This window comes from Poecilia formosa, unplaced genomic scaffold, assembly GCF_000485575.1.
Source record: "Poecilia formosa unplaced genomic scaffold, Poecilia_formosa-5.1.2 Scaffold2, whole genome shotgun sequence".
Taxonomy (NCBI): Eukaryota; Metazoa; Chordata; class Actinopteri; order Cyprinodontiformes; family Poeciliidae; genus Poecilia; species Poecilia formosa.
Genome location: NW_006799941.1, coordinates 3,322,800 through 3,344,022, shown reverse-complemented (window position 1 = coordinate 3,344,022; position 21,223 = coordinate 3,322,800). Strand labels below are relative to the sequence as shown.

General features: G+C 37.3%; 1 protein-coding gene across 1 annotated transcript; it reads right to left on the bottom strand.

Annotated features, from left to right (window-relative positions):
• Positions 1 to 814: 814 nt before the first annotated feature.
• On the bottom strand, positions 815 to 12,000 carry miip (migration and invasion inhibitory protein). The gene is made up of 9 exons (XM_007549832.1): positions 11,636 to 12,000; positions 10,654 to 10,832; positions 9,195 to 9,300; positions 7,468 to 7,579; positions 7,296 to 7,372; positions 7,076 to 7,202; positions 4,493 to 4,589; positions 3,392 to 3,511; positions 815 to 1,941 (listed from the first exon to the last, which is right to left on the bottom strand). Exons 1-9 carry the CDS (start codon positions 11,874 to 11,876, stop codon positions 1,813 to 1,815), a joined length of 1,188 nt encoding a protein of 395 aa, XP_007549894.1. The 5' UTR covers positions 11,877 to 12,000; the 3' UTR covers positions 815 to 1,812.
• Positions 12,001 to 21,223: the final 9,223 nt, after the last annotated feature.

Genomic DNA, 21,223 nt, shown 5'->3' with positions numbered 1-21,223 from the left:
GATGTTTAAAACAGCGCGCTGGTTCATATCGATTTAAAACGTCCGAAACCGGTCCTGTGTGTACAATATTATTATTTTAACGATGTAGCGGAAATATTAGTTTTTTTTATAAAACCAATTCACTCAACGATAAAACAATATGAGTTTGGCAGCATGTAAAACTTGCAACAGTGAAAAAGTCAAAAATAATCAAGTCATTTTCAGGGTGTTCACTGATTGGGAACACAGACCTAAAGTCCCAATAAACTACATTGAACTTTGTGGTTGTGAGATGACAAAAAGTGAAAAGGTTTAAGGTTGAACTGAACCTCACCACCACTTTCCAGTTTAAAATGTGTGCAGCCACAGAGCAGGTTTGAGCACATGTCGTGCCCAGTACCTTCTTGCCCCTGTGACTAGCGGCTTGTTCCTGTGATGCTGACATTTCAGAATAAACTTTCCCCTCCCACATGTTCAGATGTTCTCTGTCTGTGAAGTAAAACAGAAGCTGCCCGTTTTTTGCCCATGTGAGAGTTATTTGTTTACTTTTGAGTCACTTTTACCAACATCGAGGTTCAAAATATGACCCAAAGAAGCAAAAACTTTGTCTTAATATGGTCTTCACATATTAGTGCACTGATTTAGTTACAACGCATGAGTAATTCTCAACACTAGGGTGTGATAGTTTTTAAATGACACACTCAAACCTCATGTTACTCAGGGATGAAAATGCAGCTTTTGTTTTCCAATCATCTTATTAGGCTGCAGCGGTAAAAACCTTAAATACCAAAATGTGATTCTGTGTTTCTATTACTCCACATACATAACGAGGGAAGATGATTGCAGAGGAGATTTATTATTCAGAAACTACATTCAGATCCCGCTCATGTGGAAGGCAGCTGAAGATTTCCTGAAGGAGTAAAATGCCTTTTCCATCAGCGGTAGCAGCAGCACAGCGGAGCTCTCAACTAGCACTGATGAGATTCTAGTTAATTTCTCTGGTGTCTTTCAAAAAAATTTTCCCTTTTGTTTCTCAGAAGTTCAGCCCCCAGTGATGGGACGATTACAGTTCGGCTGCAAGGATTTATAAAGCGAAACTCCGTCACTTAAAATCAGAAACAGAGCGCTCAAAGAACACACTGTGAATCAATCCATCATTGCAAACATGTTCAACAATGGTGGCCTTTTCGACACAAACCTACAGCGTGCGAGGTGGGATCTCAAAAGCACAAAGTGTTAGTAAGTATAGGTGGTTGTGGTTTCCTGTGAAGGGCAGCTCCTGTATTATACATATAGACCCTGCTGAGGTGCAGAGCTCTTCGTCCCACAGTAAGGAAGTTAAAAGAAGAAGTTTGCAAAGACACTGAAGCCAAATGACACGTCTGGAGAGGGCAACAAACACCAAGAGGCTGGAAGTGAGTCAATGTGATTTCCTTAGTTTTGTAAAAAACAGCTCAAAAATATGCTAAACGTTCCTTATGTTGTTCTAAAACCGGTGTTAAGTGCTGCGCATCTCCACAGTGTTGCAACTCTTGCTTCACTTCCACATAAGCTGAGGTCACATGTGCTCCAGCTTTAATTCACATGAACAAAGAAAAGGGGAACAGAGGCAACATGATTTAAGTGTCAAAGTTTAGGGCTAACTCATATTGCAGTGCATTTACAACACCTGATGCACTTTATGTTTAGCTCCCTGTTTGAAAAACAGCAACAACAACAAAAAAAGTACATGAAGGACGTCTGGCAGAGACAGACGATGTTGCACTAGAAATGTAAATGTAGCCAGTTTTGCCTCTCAAATTTTGATCCCTTAAAAAATCCAGAGATAATTCTTCAGCCTACAGGGAAAAAAGAGGGTCTTGGGTTTCTTTTTGGAGAGAAATGTTGAAAGTTGAAATTAGCCAAGCGACACACATCAGGGGTCTGCTCAAGGTTTTGGTTTCTTCTAGATGAAGATAGTTTCTGGAAAAAAAAAAGAAGAAAAAAAATAGAGTGAGACACATTTGCACTCCAGCGACTATAAATATGAGTTAAAAGCCTTTCACATTGCATGACCTAAAACCGGAAGAAAAGTCGACCTTTAATGTATGTTTTGCTTTGAGCCAAATCAGAAGTGGCTACATTGTCTTTGTCTGGTGAAACATTTCTATTAGAGGTGCACAGATTGCAGTTTTCTGCTCAATCGCTGATTATCAATCTATAAAAAGCCTGACCTGCTGATCCCAATTTTTGCTGACACCAATTTTATTTTTTGTCTAAAATGTTGCTAAATATAGCAAGAAAGATGCCGAGTTGGCAACAGTGGGGTGACTAAAGTTAACTGGTGGGCCGGTCCATCAGTCAAACCTCTCTCAAAAGGAGGAAGCAAAACAGGACAGTGGTTCATTTTTAGACCTTTGTTGCTGGAGAAAAGATCAGGGAGTGAGATCGGCTTCAGGTATAAGTATTGGCCGATCACCAGTCTCCCAAAATTAAGTAAATCATCTGGCTGATAAATCGGTGCACCACTAATTTCTACGTTGTAGGTTTTGGATCAGTTTTCATGTTTTCTGTCTTTGTTGAAAATCACCTGGTATTTCAGAGTTCAAGATGTCCTGCAACATAACAATGAGCTCAGAGTGCTGGAGCCACAGCATTACAGGCCCTCCACCATGCCCAACACTCAGCATCCACTGTTAAAGTCAAACCAGCCTCAGTGCCAGTTGCTGAAAAGCTAAGATTAACCTCATCTGATAAAAGTGCACTGCCAGTAATCAAGCTCCACATGTTTACATTTGTGATGGTAGGAGAGAAGTAGCTGTTTTCATACTTTATAAAGCAAAGTATCTGGTGGTTGTAAAGGTGACTTGGTGACCAAAGAAGCTATCATTTGCCAAGTTCTCCAGAAGCATGACTTTCACCTCCCTTTGCACGCTGCTCACTGTGTGAGACGCCAAGATAAATATGACTCCTCGTGTAGCCTGGTGGGCAGTGGCCAAAAGAAATGGGCCTCTGTGTCACGGTGTATTTATATCCCAGTTGAACGGGAAGCCACAGATTATTTATGAGTTTAAAACTTCCAAGAAGTTCAAGAAAAACAGAATACATTAAATGGATCCTTCTGATATATTCACTCTGAAAAGGTTGTTGACAAGCACATGTAATTCTGCTGCTGGTGATTTTCGTTAATTACTCCTCGACATTAGATCTCCTTCCCCACTGAATAGAAGTACTCTAATAACAGATTATAGTGTGCAATCAAGCTAGTGAAATAAAAGATGAGTTTATTTTTCCCAATCTTTCCCAAGGCTGCAGACAAATGTTACTCAGACTCTACAGTCACTGGTGGTCTGACAGAAGTTAATCACTATCAAACTGATGATCTGGTGTTTTTCTGTTGACTGAGTACAACAGCAGGTTTTCTCAGTCTTACCTCCGGTTGCTGGCTCAGGGGCCCATCAGCGTTCTTCGTCTGAATGCTGCTCCGCAGGTCAAGGCTTCTGGCCGGAGGCAGGATGTTCTGACCTGGATTTGACCATCCTGAGAGGCAGTGCTGCACAAGGACAAGGAGATTAATGGCAGCAGGACAAGGAGCTGCATTCAAATGGCCTCTTCACTTGACTTAAAGTGATCTTTTTTTGCATCCTCTGGATGAGTTATGTAAAGGCTTATGAAGCGTCTTTTATGTTCAGCACAGGAAACAATTGGTCATCCTTGAATAAAGGAATAAGATACTGCTGTTCAGCTAATCACTGCAGGAACACAGAAGCATTTTATACAGTTTAAAAAAAATTGTATTTTATGTGACATTAGAGGTGTTTATTAACAATAATTAGCAAAGAGGAAATCCTAGACACTTTCTGAAATATAGCCTCTGTATATCCGTCGCCTTCTCTACTGCTATGCAACACGCCACCACCCAATTTATTTTATTTTTTTCAACGTGACAAGTGTGCTACATATTTTTAATGATTAAATCTGAATTTGCCATTTATATTACAATTAATTCACACAAACACTCTTGATATCTACTGTAAATATACCCTCCAGAAGACAACAGGACAAACAAGAAACCTCTGATTGTGAACTTTCTGTAGTTGATGGATGTAAAGTTTTACTGCAGCACAACATGAGCAACAGTCTACATCGAACAATGAAGGGAACGGGGAACATTCAGGTTGTTTAATACAAAAACAAAGAAGAAAAACATGTTCAAATTAAATAGACACAAATATAAACAGATTTAATTAGGTTTTTTTTTATGTTAGGGTGCGGTTATGGATTGGAGTTCAGTGAATATTCTGAATGTATTATCTACTGATATTGATCACATGTATTGCTGTATAAAATATTATTGGTTTATTGTCCAGCCCTAATAAGGAATGTAAAAAGTTCAAAGTTTGAATGATTAAAGCAACATTTTTGAGACAGATGCAGGGTAGAAACTGAAGAAAACTACAAATGAGGGATCCACTGAGAATAAAACAAAAAGGACAGACTCAGACAGAAGCAGCATTATTTGTTTCCAACTCACTGACGGTAATCCCAAACTGTCTGACGGATCGAAGCTGCTTCGCCGATGAGCTTTGTACTTGTAAGCTGGCAGGATGTTGGCGCGAGGAAGGCTGACCCTTTCAAAAACAAAAACACAATACAAAGAAGTAAAGATTTATCCTCAGGCCACAGAAATACATACACTGAAAATAACACACAAACACTCTGACACAGCTAGCATTAAAAAAAAAAAAAAGATCCAAAATAATAGCATGAAATGGCTTCAATTATAGTAGAAACTCAGGATTTTAGATGGAAAGAAACAATCTGATGATACAGAGATGTAAAACAATGTTTTCCAGTTTTCATGTAAAAAAATACAATACTTTTCCAAAACTTATAAGTGTTCTAAATTTCCTCTTAACATGTAAATACAAAAAAAGGTTGAAATAAGTTTACTGCAAAGTTTTAAACAGAGGTCAATTTAAATCCACAAACAGACAAGGAATGGGAGTCCGGAAATATTTTTTAAAAAAATCCTCCATGTCCTGTTTAAATGTTGCATTCACATCCAGATCTAGAAAATACTTGAATCTAGATTCCAGGCTGAAACGTTGCCCGTTATATTGAGCAGTGCAGTAAAAAAGTTCTCCAGAACAGATATATGATTAAGAAACTAAGACAAACTTCTCCCAACATACAGCATGTACATAAAAAGTCCTGAAATAACTACTGCAGCCGAATCTTCTTAATATAAACGACTTTTAATAAAATCTATCAGAAAATACATTGGCCAAGTGGGAAACCAGCTGAGAATAAAAAATGGGACTGACTCAGAAAGATTAATAATTTTCAGGTCCATTTTGAACTGCTCACTGTGTGAGATTACAAAATTGTAAACTATAATCAGTCTGCACTCTCAGTACTTTGTAAGCAAAGTATTTACAAGACTATTTAAGCTAAAATAAAACTGTAATTGTACAGTTTTAGATTTCAGACTTCAACTTTACCAAAGCCGTAAATTTTACAACATGTAAAGTTCAGGGAAATGCAAACACGGTTTTTGAAGCAGAGCGGTCTAAAAAAAAAAAAGAAAAAAAAACACATAGTGAAAAATGAAAAAAACAACCCTGAGTCTGATTTTCTTTCCAGGCAGCTGAATATTTCAAACATCTGAAAATGTTTTCCAGCAAGTACCAAATGTTTGGCTGCCTGTGGGCGGTTTCAGAATCAACCCTTGTATGCATAGTTGTCACAAAAGAGAGCTACGATTTCATTTTCGGTGGGTGCTACTGGTACAGTTGTTTCTAAGACATTTCACTGCCCCCTGTTCGTCGCCCCCATAAGCTGCCACCTGCTGATCAACCACTGTAAGCTCTCTAAGTATTTTCTTAGATCACACAGCACAACAAAAATCAGAGACAAACATTTTAGATCTGAAGAATATTTGACCTGTCCTTCTACAGTCTGAGACACATATAGGTATTACCAGTAATACTGATTAAAAACAAACAAACAAACAAAAAAAGATTTTTATGATTGTGAAGAACTTATTTTATGTTGGAAGGACAATTTGATTAATCATTTGAGCTATCCAGGTACTAAACTGCTTTTGAAAAAACTTCACCGGAAGTCATTTTTATCATAGTGTGATTTGCAATTTTTTATAAAGACAATAAATATTGTCTTTATAAAAAATTGCAAGTCACAGTATGTTACATTTTCAGCTGCTGCTGTTCATTTTCACATTTCACTGAAAAGCTGTACCCCTCCTCGCCTGTGGTGGCGCTGCACCAAGAACCACTGAAGGAAACGACATGAAAACCTCTGAAGAAGACATGAGAACAACTTCCTTCTTCACAAAATGTAAATAAAAATGGAGTGGTGTCAGATTTTAGCGGGGTAGGACTTCTCTTTTGTCGTTGGTAAAAAAAACTGAGTCATTTCTGCTAGACTCTCATGTTTGCTTTGGTTATATTTACCCAGAATGCCCTGGGCTTTAGTCCACTTCCAGCTATTGAGAGGTCTCCAGTATGCTTAACATTTACATATGGACTCAAACTGCACCAGAATTCACTTCAAGCAAACCAAGATCTAGCTTTGTAAGAGAATCAGAGTTCGACTGCGTATTCTCAGCTCCCCAAACAAACCAGACTTTCTAGATAAAAAAAAAAAAAAACTAAATATGAAATAAAGCAGACTGGTGAGAATGCATAAATAAAAAATAATAATTATATATATATATATATATATATATATATATATATATATATATATATATATATATGTCACACATTCAGCTCTGGAAAAAATGAAGAGCCCACTGCATTGAGCCCCACTGAAAACCTCCTGGTTTTTCCACCAAATGTTGATTTCTGAACTCTTCCTGAGTCAAAACTTTAGTGTTGTTGTTTCTAAATGGACATGAACTTGTTTTCTTTGCATTATTTGAGGTCTGAAAGTTCTGCATCTTTTTCATTATTTTGACCGTTTCTCATCTTCTACAAATAAATACTAAATCTTTGCTCGGAATTTCAGATGCATGTTGTCAGTAGTTCACAGAATAAAAGAACATGTTATTATCATTCCTGCATGAAAGGGTCAAGGGTCACATCCTCAGTACCTGATCAGAGCCGGTTCAGCTGCAGTGTGAGGGTGGGAAGATTTGTGTCTCTTGCACACGGGGCAGCATTCCTGAGAGTGAAAGGGGACAGGAAACAGCCTGCTGTTGATCCGGTAGGAGAATGTACCTAAAGAAAAGGAAAACACACAGAGGGGGGGAGTGTTGGACAAATTGAGATAATCCAAACAATAAGGCCAATCTAATAAATAATCCATCTTACACTGATGAGCGTCTATGTTTGCTTCTTTGCTGTCATCTGTCAGGAGTGGTCGGAAAAAATGGCTGTCCTCTAAAGACCTAAAATAAGTCAAGAACATGTCAAATGAAGAAGCTGCTGTTCAACAAGGATCCTTTGAAAAGTCTAACATGAGCAACGCGGTGAGGAGACTCACTTTGCTGGTCCAGAGTGAACACACTGGTCTTTATTGACCAATCGAAACCTGCAGAGATCATTGAAGAACTCATCAGAGTGTTCTAACAAGGAGTCCTCGGTATCCAGAACTCCTTATGAGAAAAAGAAGACAGCCGTCAGTCGACTACTCAGGAATTTAACATTTTTCTCTCATCTGACAGCGTATTGTATGTGTTTTACAATTTAGGGATATTAAACAAGTAGGAAACAACCAGAAAAATATAAAGCATAAACCAGAGAAATATAAAGCATAAAAACTATCTACAGAGGGTGGAAAGGATCTAGAAGTGATTTGTTTAACAAGCAGGAGAAAAAAAATCCTACAAAAATCTAAAACAGGACCTGAGAAATGCATCATCTTTCAGTTCTAATTTAAGCAAAGACTTCAGCTGAAGGCAGTTTGGGAATCATATGGTTGCTTCGTCACATTCAATTCAAAAGAAATCCAAAGGAAATAAAAGAAATAGTGTTTTTGAAAAGGACGGACGATCTAAATAAATGAATTCTTGACAAAATAGTGGGTTTGTCATAGACAAAACACTAGTTAATCAGTTTCAGTTTAGGAGGTTTTGTACGTAAACATAAATCAGAGAGAAGTGGCTCAACAGACAGAGCGTCAGATATAAACATCAGACTTATGGTGCGCTGTATTTGTTCTCAGAAGCCAGAATTTCAAAGATTCATCTGGGAAAATTAAAATGTAAAAGTTGGAATTTCAACCGAGAAAAGCAGAGAGTACAGATTCAACATGGCTGCTGTGTTTCTAAAACATAAGGAATGTCGCAAGAGTTTGTCTTGAGTTGTCACAGTCTGAGGCTGCGTTCACACTGCAGCCTGAAGTAACTCAATTCCGATTTTTTGCCGGGGCGTTCACACTGCCAGTAAATGCGACCTGTATGCGTTCTGCAGTGTAAACGGGCAAACGACCTGAAAGGGTCCCGCATGCGCAGTAGAGGGCGCAATAGCGTCAGCGTTCTCAGTGTTCTGCCAACCGCCATAAAAAGAAGAAGTGCTCAGTGTTTGCGGAAGTAAACATGGAGGCTAACGGTGGAGCTTAGCTTACACATTTGAAGTTGTTGTCCGGCCGGAGCAGCATATTAACAACTTAATCCTCATATAATCCGTCATGGTTGTTGTTTTTCTTCCCACTTGCGCATATCAGGACGCAGAATAGTGAGATTTGTTGAGAATCAGTGACGTTCAGTTCGGATGAATGTGACCTGAACGTTAGGTCGCATTTGAATCGGATACGTATCGGATATGGGTCACATTCGAAAAAGAATCCGACCTGTGCTGTTCACACTGCCATGAAAAGATCGGATACAGGTCGCATTACGTCAAAAAAATCGGAATTGAGTCACTTCAGGCTGCAGTGTAAACGCACCCTGAATCTCTTTAAACCAGAGGAACACTTGGTACTGCACAACCTCTATTTGTGAACATGTTGCAACATGTTCAGTGCCACTGAAGAAACCAGACTAGATTGAACTCAGATGTGAGTTCATCCCCAGATCCAAGATTAACTTCTGAGATAAATCAAATGCAGCCAGTTAAATAGAAAAATACACAAATGACAACATTTGAAATATTGCAGACCTATCACCCAGGACTCTGGCTCTTTGGAAGCAAATAGCAAATAAACAAGTGAAAAATAAAGACTTCAACATCGTGCTGTGTTCAAGTCAACTGAATAAATGGGGTGCACACCTGCTATCCAATCATATCCAAGCAAAGGCTGCACATGACGTCTGTCTGACGCAGGTTTGCTTTCAGATTCTTCTGACTGAAACTTGACTCGACTGTGTATCCCCCTCTGTGAAAAGAAAACACATGGCAGATTTCTTAGCGGCATCATCTTTCAATTCAATTATTCAACATTTTATTTCCCCTTTCCGTAAAGTACAGTACATTAGTGGGTGGGTATTTACGCAGCAGCTAATCAAAACAAAATAATTTGTATTTTTTTCAATACAATGAACAAGTAAGATGACATATTTATGAATACCTTTAGGATCTTTTTTTTTTTTTAATGATTATATCAAAAGGTTTTTACTGCAGCAACAAATGCAAATCAGTCAATTTACAATGAGACTGGAAATTCCAGGAAATGACTGTGAAATCTGAATAAAAAAATCCCAACAAGTATAATTTTCAAGTTGGGAATTCCAGTGAGATTTGTCAACAATGACTTCCACATTTTAAATGACTTCCACATTTTAAATGACATGTAGCTTACAAACAAAAAACCAAAAATAAATCAATAAACAAAACTCTCTGAATGAAAAAGTACCAGTGAAGAATCATTAGTTTACTGTAAACTGGTGGGTGGTGGTCAAATTTCAAGCTATTTTTATTTATATGTCGCAACATAAGTCATCTCCTCACAGTTTACAGTATAAAACATTAAAATACCATTCAGAACGGTCAGATCAATAAATTGTACAGTAACAGTAAATAATCTAATTCTTGGCATTAAAATATACACTTTTTTATGTTTTCTCTTCAATTCTTATATTCTGTGCTAGTTGCTGATTTAACTAAGAATCAAACATGCAACTGTCCACTTTAAAGAAACTAATGAATTATTCTGAGAGAAGTGAAACGATGAAACGTTTCTTTATTTGTAATGGTTTGTGCTCATATTTCATTTCATTCATTATGTTTTTAAGTATCTCTGAGTTTTACTGTATAGCACAGAGGAAAATAAAAATAATATGTGACTGAGCATTAGTGCACAGACGTTTTAGCTCATAAAACAGCACTGCAGAAAAACAAGTGATGGGTTGCTCACACAGCTTTTAGTTTACAGGAACATTGATGCATCAAAGTAAATGGATACAACAGTGTTTGTGCTTTGTATGAGACATTTTATAATCCAGTGACCACAGCAGCTAAAAAAACACAACTAATAATAAATAACATATCAGAGAAAAAAAATAATCTCATTTGTACAGAATGTAGATATCAGCAGATCAATATTTTGTTGTTTTTCTTTACTGAGAAAAAAATACAGCAAGTACAACTTTTAAACAGGAAATTAAAACGTGTGCACCTCTATGTAGCGATATCCAGACATGATTAGATCACTCAGCACATATAATAATGAGACGTATGTTGGACGTGGCAGCAACTGGGATCATGGAAGAACTGCTGTTTATGTGCTTACCTTCACTTTATTGGGCCTAACTTGGGAAAACGGCATTCTCAGTGACCAGGGGTCTGGTAGTGTGGAATAGTCCTGAGGGTTTTGGTAGCTGTCTGACAGTGTTGAAGGTTCAGCAGCTACTCTGTGTTTGGGGTTCCCAAAAGAACTGGAGGACTTCCAGTGGGAGTCTTTGTGCGTCTCTTGAGTATCGGGAAAAAAAAAAAATGAAGTAAAACTTCAGGAATATTTAATTGTCATCAACATACCAGCTGATTTGTCTACTTTAGCTGCACAAATATCACCGGACAACACTTTGAACAACAAGAAAACAGACCAATAATTGTAAACATTTTTTGTTAAATTATTATATCCAAAATATTTTAATATGTGAATCCTAATTCAAAGAGTTGATTGGAACATCACTCAACAGTACAATGAGCTCTGTTTCACAATCATCTAAACGCTGCAGTTGTCTCCCCTGCTTTTGCACCTTTTCTTCAACTATTGTTTTCCTTCCACTAAACTTTCCATGCAGCTTTCAGATTTGGAACAAGAATGCTGTAGGCTACCTTCCTTGTGAAAGGTGTTAGAGAAAATCTGCTGGACAACTTTCCATCCAGCTGTCTTCCTCTTCATTGTGTTGAAACATCCTTTAAATAACCCGAATTTGGCATTTTCATTTATTATCCATAATAATCAAAGTGCACAGAAAGTTTTTGTAATATTTAATTGTTTGCAGTGAATCCATATAATCACTATAATGTGTGAGTTTCACTAAATTATATTAACTTTATTTTGCCTTTCGGGTTAGAATCTTTAAACCTCAAGAACAGCTACATAAGCATGCAGATCTTTAGAAAATCTGTCTCCACACGCCTGTTTGTCTCCATGTTCAGCTAATGCAAATGGTTTAGAAAAAGGAAAACAAATTATGGCTGCAATTTTGATTTCCAACTTTAGCTAATAGTTAGCATCAGTAAGGCCATGTTAACGGGATATTTACCAGTAAATCTGACTGAAGGTTTGGCCAGGGCTGCCCTGGCAGGACCTCCATGTCCCTCCGTCAGAGTTACCATAACTTCGGGTTGCCTCCTCTCTTCCTTCTCCTCTTCCTCGGCCTCTCTCCCCCTCTTGCGGCTCAAACTGCTGCCGCTCACCCGCTCTAGTTTCTCTCTTTGCTCCCTTAGCTGCTCCAACAAATATTTGTTACGTTCTCGCAGAACGTCTGTTAGATCTGTTGACATTTTCTAGAAAAGAAAAATCTGCAAATCACAATTACCTTTAGCTATTTGTAAAGCACACACTTAACTAAGGGTGTAGAACGTTGTTGTGTTTTGAACGCGCAGACTCCACCACGTCCATAGCAACGCTTTGGCAACAGCGATTTGATTGGCTGAGACGCAAAGTCTTTGTAACCGCCAAAAAAAGCTTCTTTTTTTTAAAGTGACAGGAGCACATTTCGGTGAAACTGCACTAGAAGGTGGTGAACAACAGAGGGCGCCGTAAAGTCACTGTAACATATTCAAACTAAAACCAATGACTGGAGTTAGATTTACAAAATACTTGTTCTTCAGGAATCTATTTAGTTATTTGAATAACTTTCAAATGATAGTAGATATAAATCCTGAAACACTGTTCTGATTTTACACATTAAGGCTATTCATTTATGTCAGAACCTAACAAATAATTACAAATGTCTGTTTGAAAGAACAGTTTTCTATTTCATACAAATTAATCTATGATATATGGGGTTCCATTTGTATAAAAAATAAGTAGAAGTCATATGTGCAGATGTGTCGTTGCTTGTTTAATGTATTAATGAAAGCTGTAAACATTCACCAAAAACTAGATTTATATATACTGCTGAAACCAGATACTTACACACATTCATTTTTAAATTTAAAATCAGTGTATGAGAAAATATAAGTACTTTAAAAAAAACATCAAATAAGAAGGCCTCCTTTCAATAATGAAAAATGCAAGTGATGTCTTGCCAACTTAAATTAGTTCAATAGGTGAATCAGTTTGTTTCATAGAACAAAACAAATCATAGGCAACAAAAAACTAAAGACAACAAAAATGCTAGAATTCAAAGAGTAACTGAGAAAAAAATAGTTGTAGGTTAACCTTCAAAGGAAGAGGCTTCAAAATACTCCCAAGGAAACCATAATAGGCATGAGAGGGCTCAGTGGTAAAACCAGAAGGACCAACGGTCTATTTAATAATAACATAATCAAATCTTCTGGTATGCAAGAACATTTTGAGTTCATTCTGTTCCTGACATGTTATGGTTTAAATTTTTGTTGATCATGATAAAAAAAAACAACCCTGTCTGCTGTTTATTTTTAGAGATTTACTGTAAGCAGATTTAAAACATAGAAAGTCTAAATTCAGCTATGATTCGGCCTCCCATCAGGCAGTAAAAACAGATAACATTCTTAGAAAACCACTAATAATCCACTTCAGGGTTTGATACTCTTTTTTTTCCCCCAACAGGGAAGTCAGGAGAAAGAGTTAATTCTCACACTCATCTATAGTTTCCATTGTTGCAAACAGAGAAATTTTCAGTTTCATTGTGTATCTACTACTTTGGTTTTTCATTTTCTGTGTCATAGTTTTACATAAATCTGAAAGATCTTATCATGTGCACACATGAATGCATAAATATACGTAAGTCTGTCTGTGAGTCAGACCTGCAGTTAATACAAGATGTTTTGGTTCAAAACTAAAACATCTTGGACAAGAGATGTCCTTGAATTTAGGGAACTAAAATGTGAGGTTGTTGGAACATAAAGTAAAAACTAATATGCAATGAAGAGATAAATTATAACAATCTTGTATAAATACAGCTCCAATTAACCCCACACGTGATTTTAAGGCAGTTTATAGTACAAGGAGATCAAATTTCAGTTCAAATTACATAGAATCGCTATAATAAAGCGTTCAATAATTTCATTTTATGCATTTCACACCAAATACATGAACAGATTCAGACCCAAATACATAAAATCCAGTTTAATCCAAACTATGATCCAGGTGATCATGTGAAACTAATTATCTGTCAATTGCCGAACTAATTGTGCCAAGTTGTTCAATTTCTAGCAATTCCTCAACCGGAGTAAGCATGTGGGGACAGAGGAGAGCATCAACTGCCTTTTAACGTAAAGCAAAGCTCAACATGACTACGGGGATTCAGAGGACAGAAAAGTAGCAGTACCAGTTCAAGATGACCTTATATGAGAAATAAAACGAAGACTACACAAAGTTAAAAGCAGCATAAGCTCCAGGAAAGACTCAATTTAGGAACGAGATACTGCTAAACCCAGCAAACTATGCTTTGGTAGAAAAAAATCAAGGGAAGCAAAATCTCTATCAGTGGTTTCATCTGAAAGAGACACAGTTAAACAAACGTATTGAGCCTGGAGTTATTTCACGTTGGAAATAACTCCATAATAATAATAAATAATAATAAATTAATAATAAAAACAAGGAGAGTACAGAAAGTTAGTGGCCGCAGCAGCAGGGAAAGGGAAATAACTGATTGCAGAAATACTGACCCAGGTGTGTTTTTATAGAAAGGAAAATAAAGAAGGATCCCACATTCAACCGCATCAATACCTCTGACAATACTTCTGTCTAAGAAAAAGATAGTTAAACACAAAAACACTAGCCAGGACTACTTTCTTTGGAAAATAAGCTCTGTAAATAGTTTATTCTACTAAAAAGTCATAATTTAAAAGAAATGTACTAAACTGGGAGTACTTTATAGAAGAAAGAAATACAAAGAGAGTATATCAAGACAATGTTTTAATCTGGGAAAGAAACACAGCAAAGCACCAAACAAATTGTACTTCCTATGAAAGAAATACAAGAGAGAGAGAGAGTACACAGAGCCAATAGCTCCAATATTTCTGTCAACTGTCCCGTACCAGGAAGAAAAACAGCTGAACAAGCAGATCAAGGTGCATTTCCCATGGAATAGTAAAAGTAATTCACATATTTAGTGCCGAACTTTAGAGAAGTAGCTCTTTCAATGTTTGCTAGGGAAAACAACCACAAATTAACAAGGAGGTTTGGAGAACCTTTTAGTTTCTATTGAAAATAAAAGCAGGAGAATGCCCAACCATCAGCGCTTTCATCTGGGATGCAGCTACTTTCAACGAAAAGAACAGAAAAAGATGGAAAACAACAATAACTTACAGTTAACGGAGAGCGGCCGAAGAAAACAAAGTGAGTAAAAAGAACTATGCTGACAGTAAAGCTCTTCCGCCCTGTAATATCTGCAGCGTTGGTGGATCAACACGTTATGTTTCTCACTCTTACAGGACAGGGAGTGCTTGTTGAACTGTTGACAGTAGTATTCCATCTTGTGGGTGGCTTTTATTTATTTACAACAAAGCCCGTCCATCCATGACGGCTCTAATGACAGCGATGTGGGTGATGCTGCGTTGCAGCCATAATCTGAGGCCTGATCCCCCGCAGAGTGAATGGTGTAGAACAGAGCTGTCGAGCTGCTGCTCTGCATTCTGGTCACGGCTCGGACGCACGCAGATCTGTCCTGACCGGCCTGCTATGATTAGCTGACCACGGTGCTGTGGTGTTGCGCCCCATTATCATTAAACGGTGCCAGCCGTGAAGCCATACTCTCCTCCCTGCCTCTCTAATTACACCCCCACTGCTGGGCTCCAAGCAATTACACCTGCCGCCAGGTCGCTTCATTGTCCATTAAGCACAGATAACAGACACATCAACAACAAAAACATTGAGTTACTCATTTTGTGCTCAAGAAATACCAGTTTACTATGCAATGGTGTAAAATGGGAAAATTACTCTAATTATTAATGCTTATGTTGTTCTTTAGGTCCAGAAGGAAAAGATTATCTGAGCTGTTGTCAGGGCCACTGCTCATTTCTGTGCAGTTTAGGTCTTATTTTGTATAACTGTGAAGCAGATTGTCATCACTTGAAGATAAAAGGCCTTGTTGAAGTGGCTTTCTTAAAGCTACGTGAATTCATCCAGGATTAATAAGAAATGTTAAGCTGTTGTAAGTCTAAGAAACAAACACAGAACCTGTCTCCATGCTGCAGAAGAAAGCTACCAGGATTATAACTATGTCTGATTATTTTCATCCAACTAATGAAATATTCTATAGTTTAAAAATATTTATGATTTAGTAGAGCCAGGATGATTATTGAAAACAACTGTACTGCAGATAGAGGTAATCAGGTCAGCAATAATTGTTGTGAGGAGTTAAAACTGTTTTTCACTCTTAAAATTATAAATGTATAAGATAAGATAGATAAGATAAGATAATACTATCCCTTAAGGGCGTTATATATAATTTTGTTTATATCCAGTTCTGAAAAAAATTAAAAGACCACTTAAGGTTTCTCTGATTTTACTTTTTATAAGTGTATGTTTGAGTAAAATAAACATTGTTTTTTTTATTCTATGAACTACTGACAACATGCACAATCAAAAATTTTGTAGTTTTTTTGCAGAAAATGGGAAATGGTCAAAATAACCAAAAAGATGCAGCACTTTCAGACCTCAAATAATGCAAAGAAAACAAGTTCACATTCATTTAGAAACAACAATACTAATGTTTTAACCCAGAAAGAGTTCAGAAATCAGTCAGTGCAGTGGGTCTTGTTCTGGTTTTTCTTTTTTTTTTGACTCATGTATGACAAAGTAAAACAATTGCAGAAAATAAATACTTAATGAATGGTCAGAAGACGGTTGCAATAGCCAATCAGGCTGACCTCACAGGACATAAGACGTGCAAACCTGGAGTGGCGTGTAGTCCTGGAGGTCACGATTGCTGAAGAGCGAGAGTCGAAGCGACAGGAAGGGAGGCAGAGCGAGGTGTTGACTGATGGTCAATTTAGCGAAAACAGGCTGTAGACCTGAAGCATATGGAGAGGAGCTGCTCACAATCTCTAAGAATACAGAGGAGGATTTTGGTTCCAGTTTATTATCACTCTGGCCTGATGAGGGTAAAACCAGGAGAATAATGCAACAGAGAGGCAGGAAAACACAAAAAAGGACATAAAATGAGAGAGGCACAGCCATGATCATTGAAGATATTTTAGAAAAGCATTGCCAGGAACCAACATCAAAAGGCAGAGCCCGGCTACAAACAGATAAGACAAACAGTTAGTCAAAATCTGCATAAGATATTTGCTAGAAATGAACTTACAATACATAAAAATAGCCTCTGCATCGACAGGATCTGTTAGATTCGAAACAGTATGGCCAATAAACAGGCACTAATGAGAAAACCTGTATGTAAGTAGGATGAAATAAAACAAGCTTAGAAAGCTCCACTGAATCCTATTGCATGACAACATTGTGAAGATGAAAGCAGTTAAATAAAATTTTCATTTTCACACTCAGACCTTTCAGTAGCAGCAACCTTTAACGCTTAAAGTCCAACAATCAAAGACATGATGTGATTCTTGAAACAAAACCTCACTTCAGGTTAGCTTCTGAGCAGTGAAACGAGGCCAGGAAAACCAAATAATACTCTATATGATGTACTGCTTGATAGAAATCTTTTAGAAAAAACACAGACGGCTCACTCTTGTGTTTGCGATCCTGAGCTCCTGAAATGCAAAACTGAAGTGTTGATCCTATTAACGTTTTCCTAAATGCCCATAAAGATAAAGCAAAGGACGGGGGAGGGGGGGAGATGTTTGGTTGTTTGCCTCAGCATAGCTTGCAATAAAATTTTAAATAAATAAATAAACATAAGACAATAAATAACAATTAACACATGTCGTTCAGTATATTGCTAAATATATGGCAATGTACATTGAAAATGCACAGCTCTAGAGACAATGTGTATATATAAAGTATGAAAATAATAATAAATATGATGCAGAAGTCACCTAATAAGACCTTATACAAAATAGATCAAATATTAAGCTGAATGTGTGAAACTACTGTTTCCTGCAAAGCACAAAATCACAATTCAACTTTAAAGTAGGGAAATAAAAACATTAAGATTATTTGGTAACACTTTATTTGAAGAGGTGTGAATAAGACTGACATAACACTGTCATAAACATGACATAACATCTGTCATGAACATGAAGGAGTCTTTATGAATGTTGTCATGAAGTGTCATTCGGTAAATAATGACTTTTAATGCAAAGTTTCTCTAAAAGTTGCATTAATAGTCCATTAAAAATGCCAACTCTGCATTAAATTATAATTTACAAAATCATGCAAAGTTTGCTGGTCCAACTCTCTCCGTGTGTGGCCTTTAGAGAAGAAAACTTCGTATCAACTCTTGGTCCTTTTCTTCCGGCTATCTCTGCTCAAACTCCCCCGTCACCGANAGATCTATGTTGTGTAGCTCAAACAAGATTTTTGACAACTTACTACGTCTTTCTAGCATAAGTGGAAAGGGGTGTCCGTTTAATGTTGCAAAAAACTGGTTTGAAAAAATTGTCCTGCTAATACATATAAACCCGTATAGGTGTGTGTGTGTGTGTGTGTGTGTGTGGTCGCGTCTCTCTTTCTAAAAGCGCGGCTACAGCACCATATCCTCACAAGGTTTCCAGACTTTCCTGGGAGCAGGAGACTCCACATAAATAACACCAAGATTCTGGCTGAGTACATGAAGATAATCAGAGGGCGAAAGGCAAGGGGGAGGGATCTGACACCAGGGGTGGGCGACAGGACTGGAGAGGGAAGTGTGTTTTGCTGATAAAAGAGGGAGAAGGTCGATTGTTCCTGCAGCTTTGGTGATAGCGCTAGAAGTCATTAAGATAAGGAGGATTAGACCTGCCACAGCAGCGTCCCATAGCTGCCACCACCTGAAGGACAGGAGGAGAGTAAAAGACCCCGGTGTGCAGGCGGGGTGCTGCCATTCCAGCTTTCACAGAAAAACTGACTCATTGTAAAGTTTGGGATGATTGAACTTCTTATCATTGTCATTGTAGCTGCACACGAGGGTGAGTCCTTGTAAACGGTGGAGCATTAAACACACGGATTGATGAGGCTGTTTAATTATGTGCTTCTCATCTGTCTCATGTTTCTCAATGATCAATTTGAAGGACTAAATTCTTTCACTTAATCAGTTAATCGTGCAACTTTTAGAGACATTCCTGCTTAATCACAATCAGATGGTTGAATCCCCTCATCAGCTTGATATTCTGCATCTAAAAGTTACTCCAAAGGTCTGGAGTTCGGCACACCTGCAAGGAAGAAAAACAGATTCATATATCATAAAAATGTTTTTTTAAATCACAATTTTAAAGTTTCACTTGGAATTGAATGATTGTATTGGAGTTTTTACACTTATATAATCAAGAATAAACCTATTAGTAAGTACATGAATGTATTTTAATTTAGTACACAAATCAAAATAGGAGCAAGTCAAACAGAAATGAAAGGAGGAAAATGTTAGTTGACTAAAAGTCTGGTCTTATTTTCAGTATCGCTGAATAGTATAATTACTATTATTATAATTATTATTATCAAGTTTTTGTGTATAATTTCCATTTTAAAGCATCTGTGTTGACACCCGTCCACACTGTAAAAATACACAAACCCCACAAAATAAATTTAATTTAATTTAAAGTTTTATTTTAGATTTGAAATTATGGCACTGCAATAACAGATGTATTTATTTTAACGACTTCTACAAGTGGAGGGTCTTTTCTCTGCTTTACAACATAAACATTTGCCAATATTTTGTCTTGGATGCCAGAATCAATAGTAGGCTTTGAAAATAAAAGATCAAGTGACGATAAGTATTTATTTCATCTCACTCTAAGCAAACAGAGAGTAAAAGATACTAATAAACTCTAAGTGGCTTTCATCCCCACTGAAGTGATTTATTTTTCTTTTCGAACATGTCCTTTTCAAATAATTCATCCCACAGGAATCATGCAGTGCCATGCTTGTGTTACGTCTGCAGAGTGAAGGTCCTGGTCACGCTCTGGTCAGCTGTATTTCATCATGTTGCTCCAGCAGACACTTATCTAACACAAGCTGATTCCCAGCACGAAGACGGACACCGGGAAGGATTCCTGGCATGAGGCTTGCCGATGTTAGCCTGGACCTCATTTTAGGGGCTTTTATGCTGGCAGGGTGCTTCATAGCCTGCTCTGCTCTGAGGCCTGTTGCACACAAGCAGTGAATCATCTGAGAGGGAACACACCAGTTAATCAGTGCCTTTGTTTCAGGCTGAGGGAGCACAATGAATGCCACCAAGCTGACACGAAGTGTGTAAGAACAACCAACACTGTCATGTCGCGCAGATCGACGGCCTCAGCAGCCGCCTGTGCTTAATCAGAAAGGCTGCTGCTGCTTCTTCCAAATGCTGAGCCTCTTGATGCCATTGGAAAACTGAACTAAACGATGTAAAGCTGTGGAGGAAACCAATCGGCTTCTCTGTGTGGTTCAACCTGTGGTTCAGATGCAGCTGGTCGTTATGTTGACTGGAAAAAAGAGTTTATGATAAACTGATTCAAACTTTATTTGACAAAATAAAGTTTGCTTATTATAGATTTGAACAGAAAAAAAATCTCGTGAGGTTCCTCAAGGCTCTATTCTCAAACTACTTCTATTTAATATGTACAACTTAATTTGGAGAAGAGAGAAGCTACTATTTTAGTTATCAGTTGTTTTATTACAAATAACAGTTTTTATCTGTCTGTTTACTTTATTTGATCATTTTTTAGTTATCCTCTACTTATTTTATTATTTTTTTGTTCTTTGTTCTGTCATGCTTTTATTTATTTATCTTTTTATTCTTTCTCTCCCTATCAGACTAAATATCAGTGACACTAAGTTAATCAAGCAATATTAGAGAATAGGAAAATCATCATTCAAATGAGAAAATAACTGCAAGATTAAAAGAAAAATGTATATCCTGATATCCTGATTTGTCTTTGTTTTGAGTGTATCCATTTTAATGTTTACCTTCTTGTTTATTTTATTTTTGTTGCTGTTATTTGTTCTGTTAATGTTGTATATCAATACTCCTTTTTGCTTTTTTGTTAGTCTGTGATGTTTATTGATCATATGGATCTTTTAATTGTGTCTCCAGTCGTTGAATTTCTGTTTTTAGCCTTTGTTGCACCTGATTTTATAAAGTTGGATTGATTGGACTATTTTTCATTGATTATTTGTTTGATTGGGCTCAAATTTAATTATCAGGTACAAACCATCTCAAACTCCTGGGTTCATGCAGCTCTAGAACCAACTTCCTGAAAACCTGAGAGAGATTGTTGCCTCCTTTAAATCTGGGCATAAAACAATATTGTTTCCTTCAGTTTTCTGATAAAGGCTTTTGTATTTTAGTCGTGTAATGCATGCTTTTATGTACGTCGTTTCCCTAACTTTTCTCTTTTTTTCTGCAACTGAATTTGAATTGCTTGATATCTGAATAGTTCTACACAGTTAAATCCGCTGTGACGTTATTATTATATTTATGAAATATTTCTTTTTGAGAACCAACAGTGGCAAATATTGTCACTTTTCCTTTCAGTGGTTGTCGCAGGCTCGCTGTCAGGTTTTACTGATTCAGCAGCCGCAGCCTCTTAAATACGGCCCATCCAGGTGCATTTTCTTCCCA

Excerpts from the sequence above, each read along its gene's own strand:
- miip (XM_007549832.1), bottom strand. The coding sequence starts at position 11,876 with ATGTCAACAGATCTAACAGACGTTCTGCGAGAACGTAACAAATATTTG. Across the intron at positions 7,203-7,295 it reads AAACATAGACGCTCATCAGT|GTACATTCTCCTACCGGATC; the intron begins GTAAGATGGATT and ends CCTTTTCTTTAG. Across the intron at positions 3,512-4,492 it reads ACAGTTTGGGATTACCGTCA|CACTGCCTCTCAGGATGGTC; the intron begins GTGAGTTGGAAA and ends GTCCTTGTGCAG.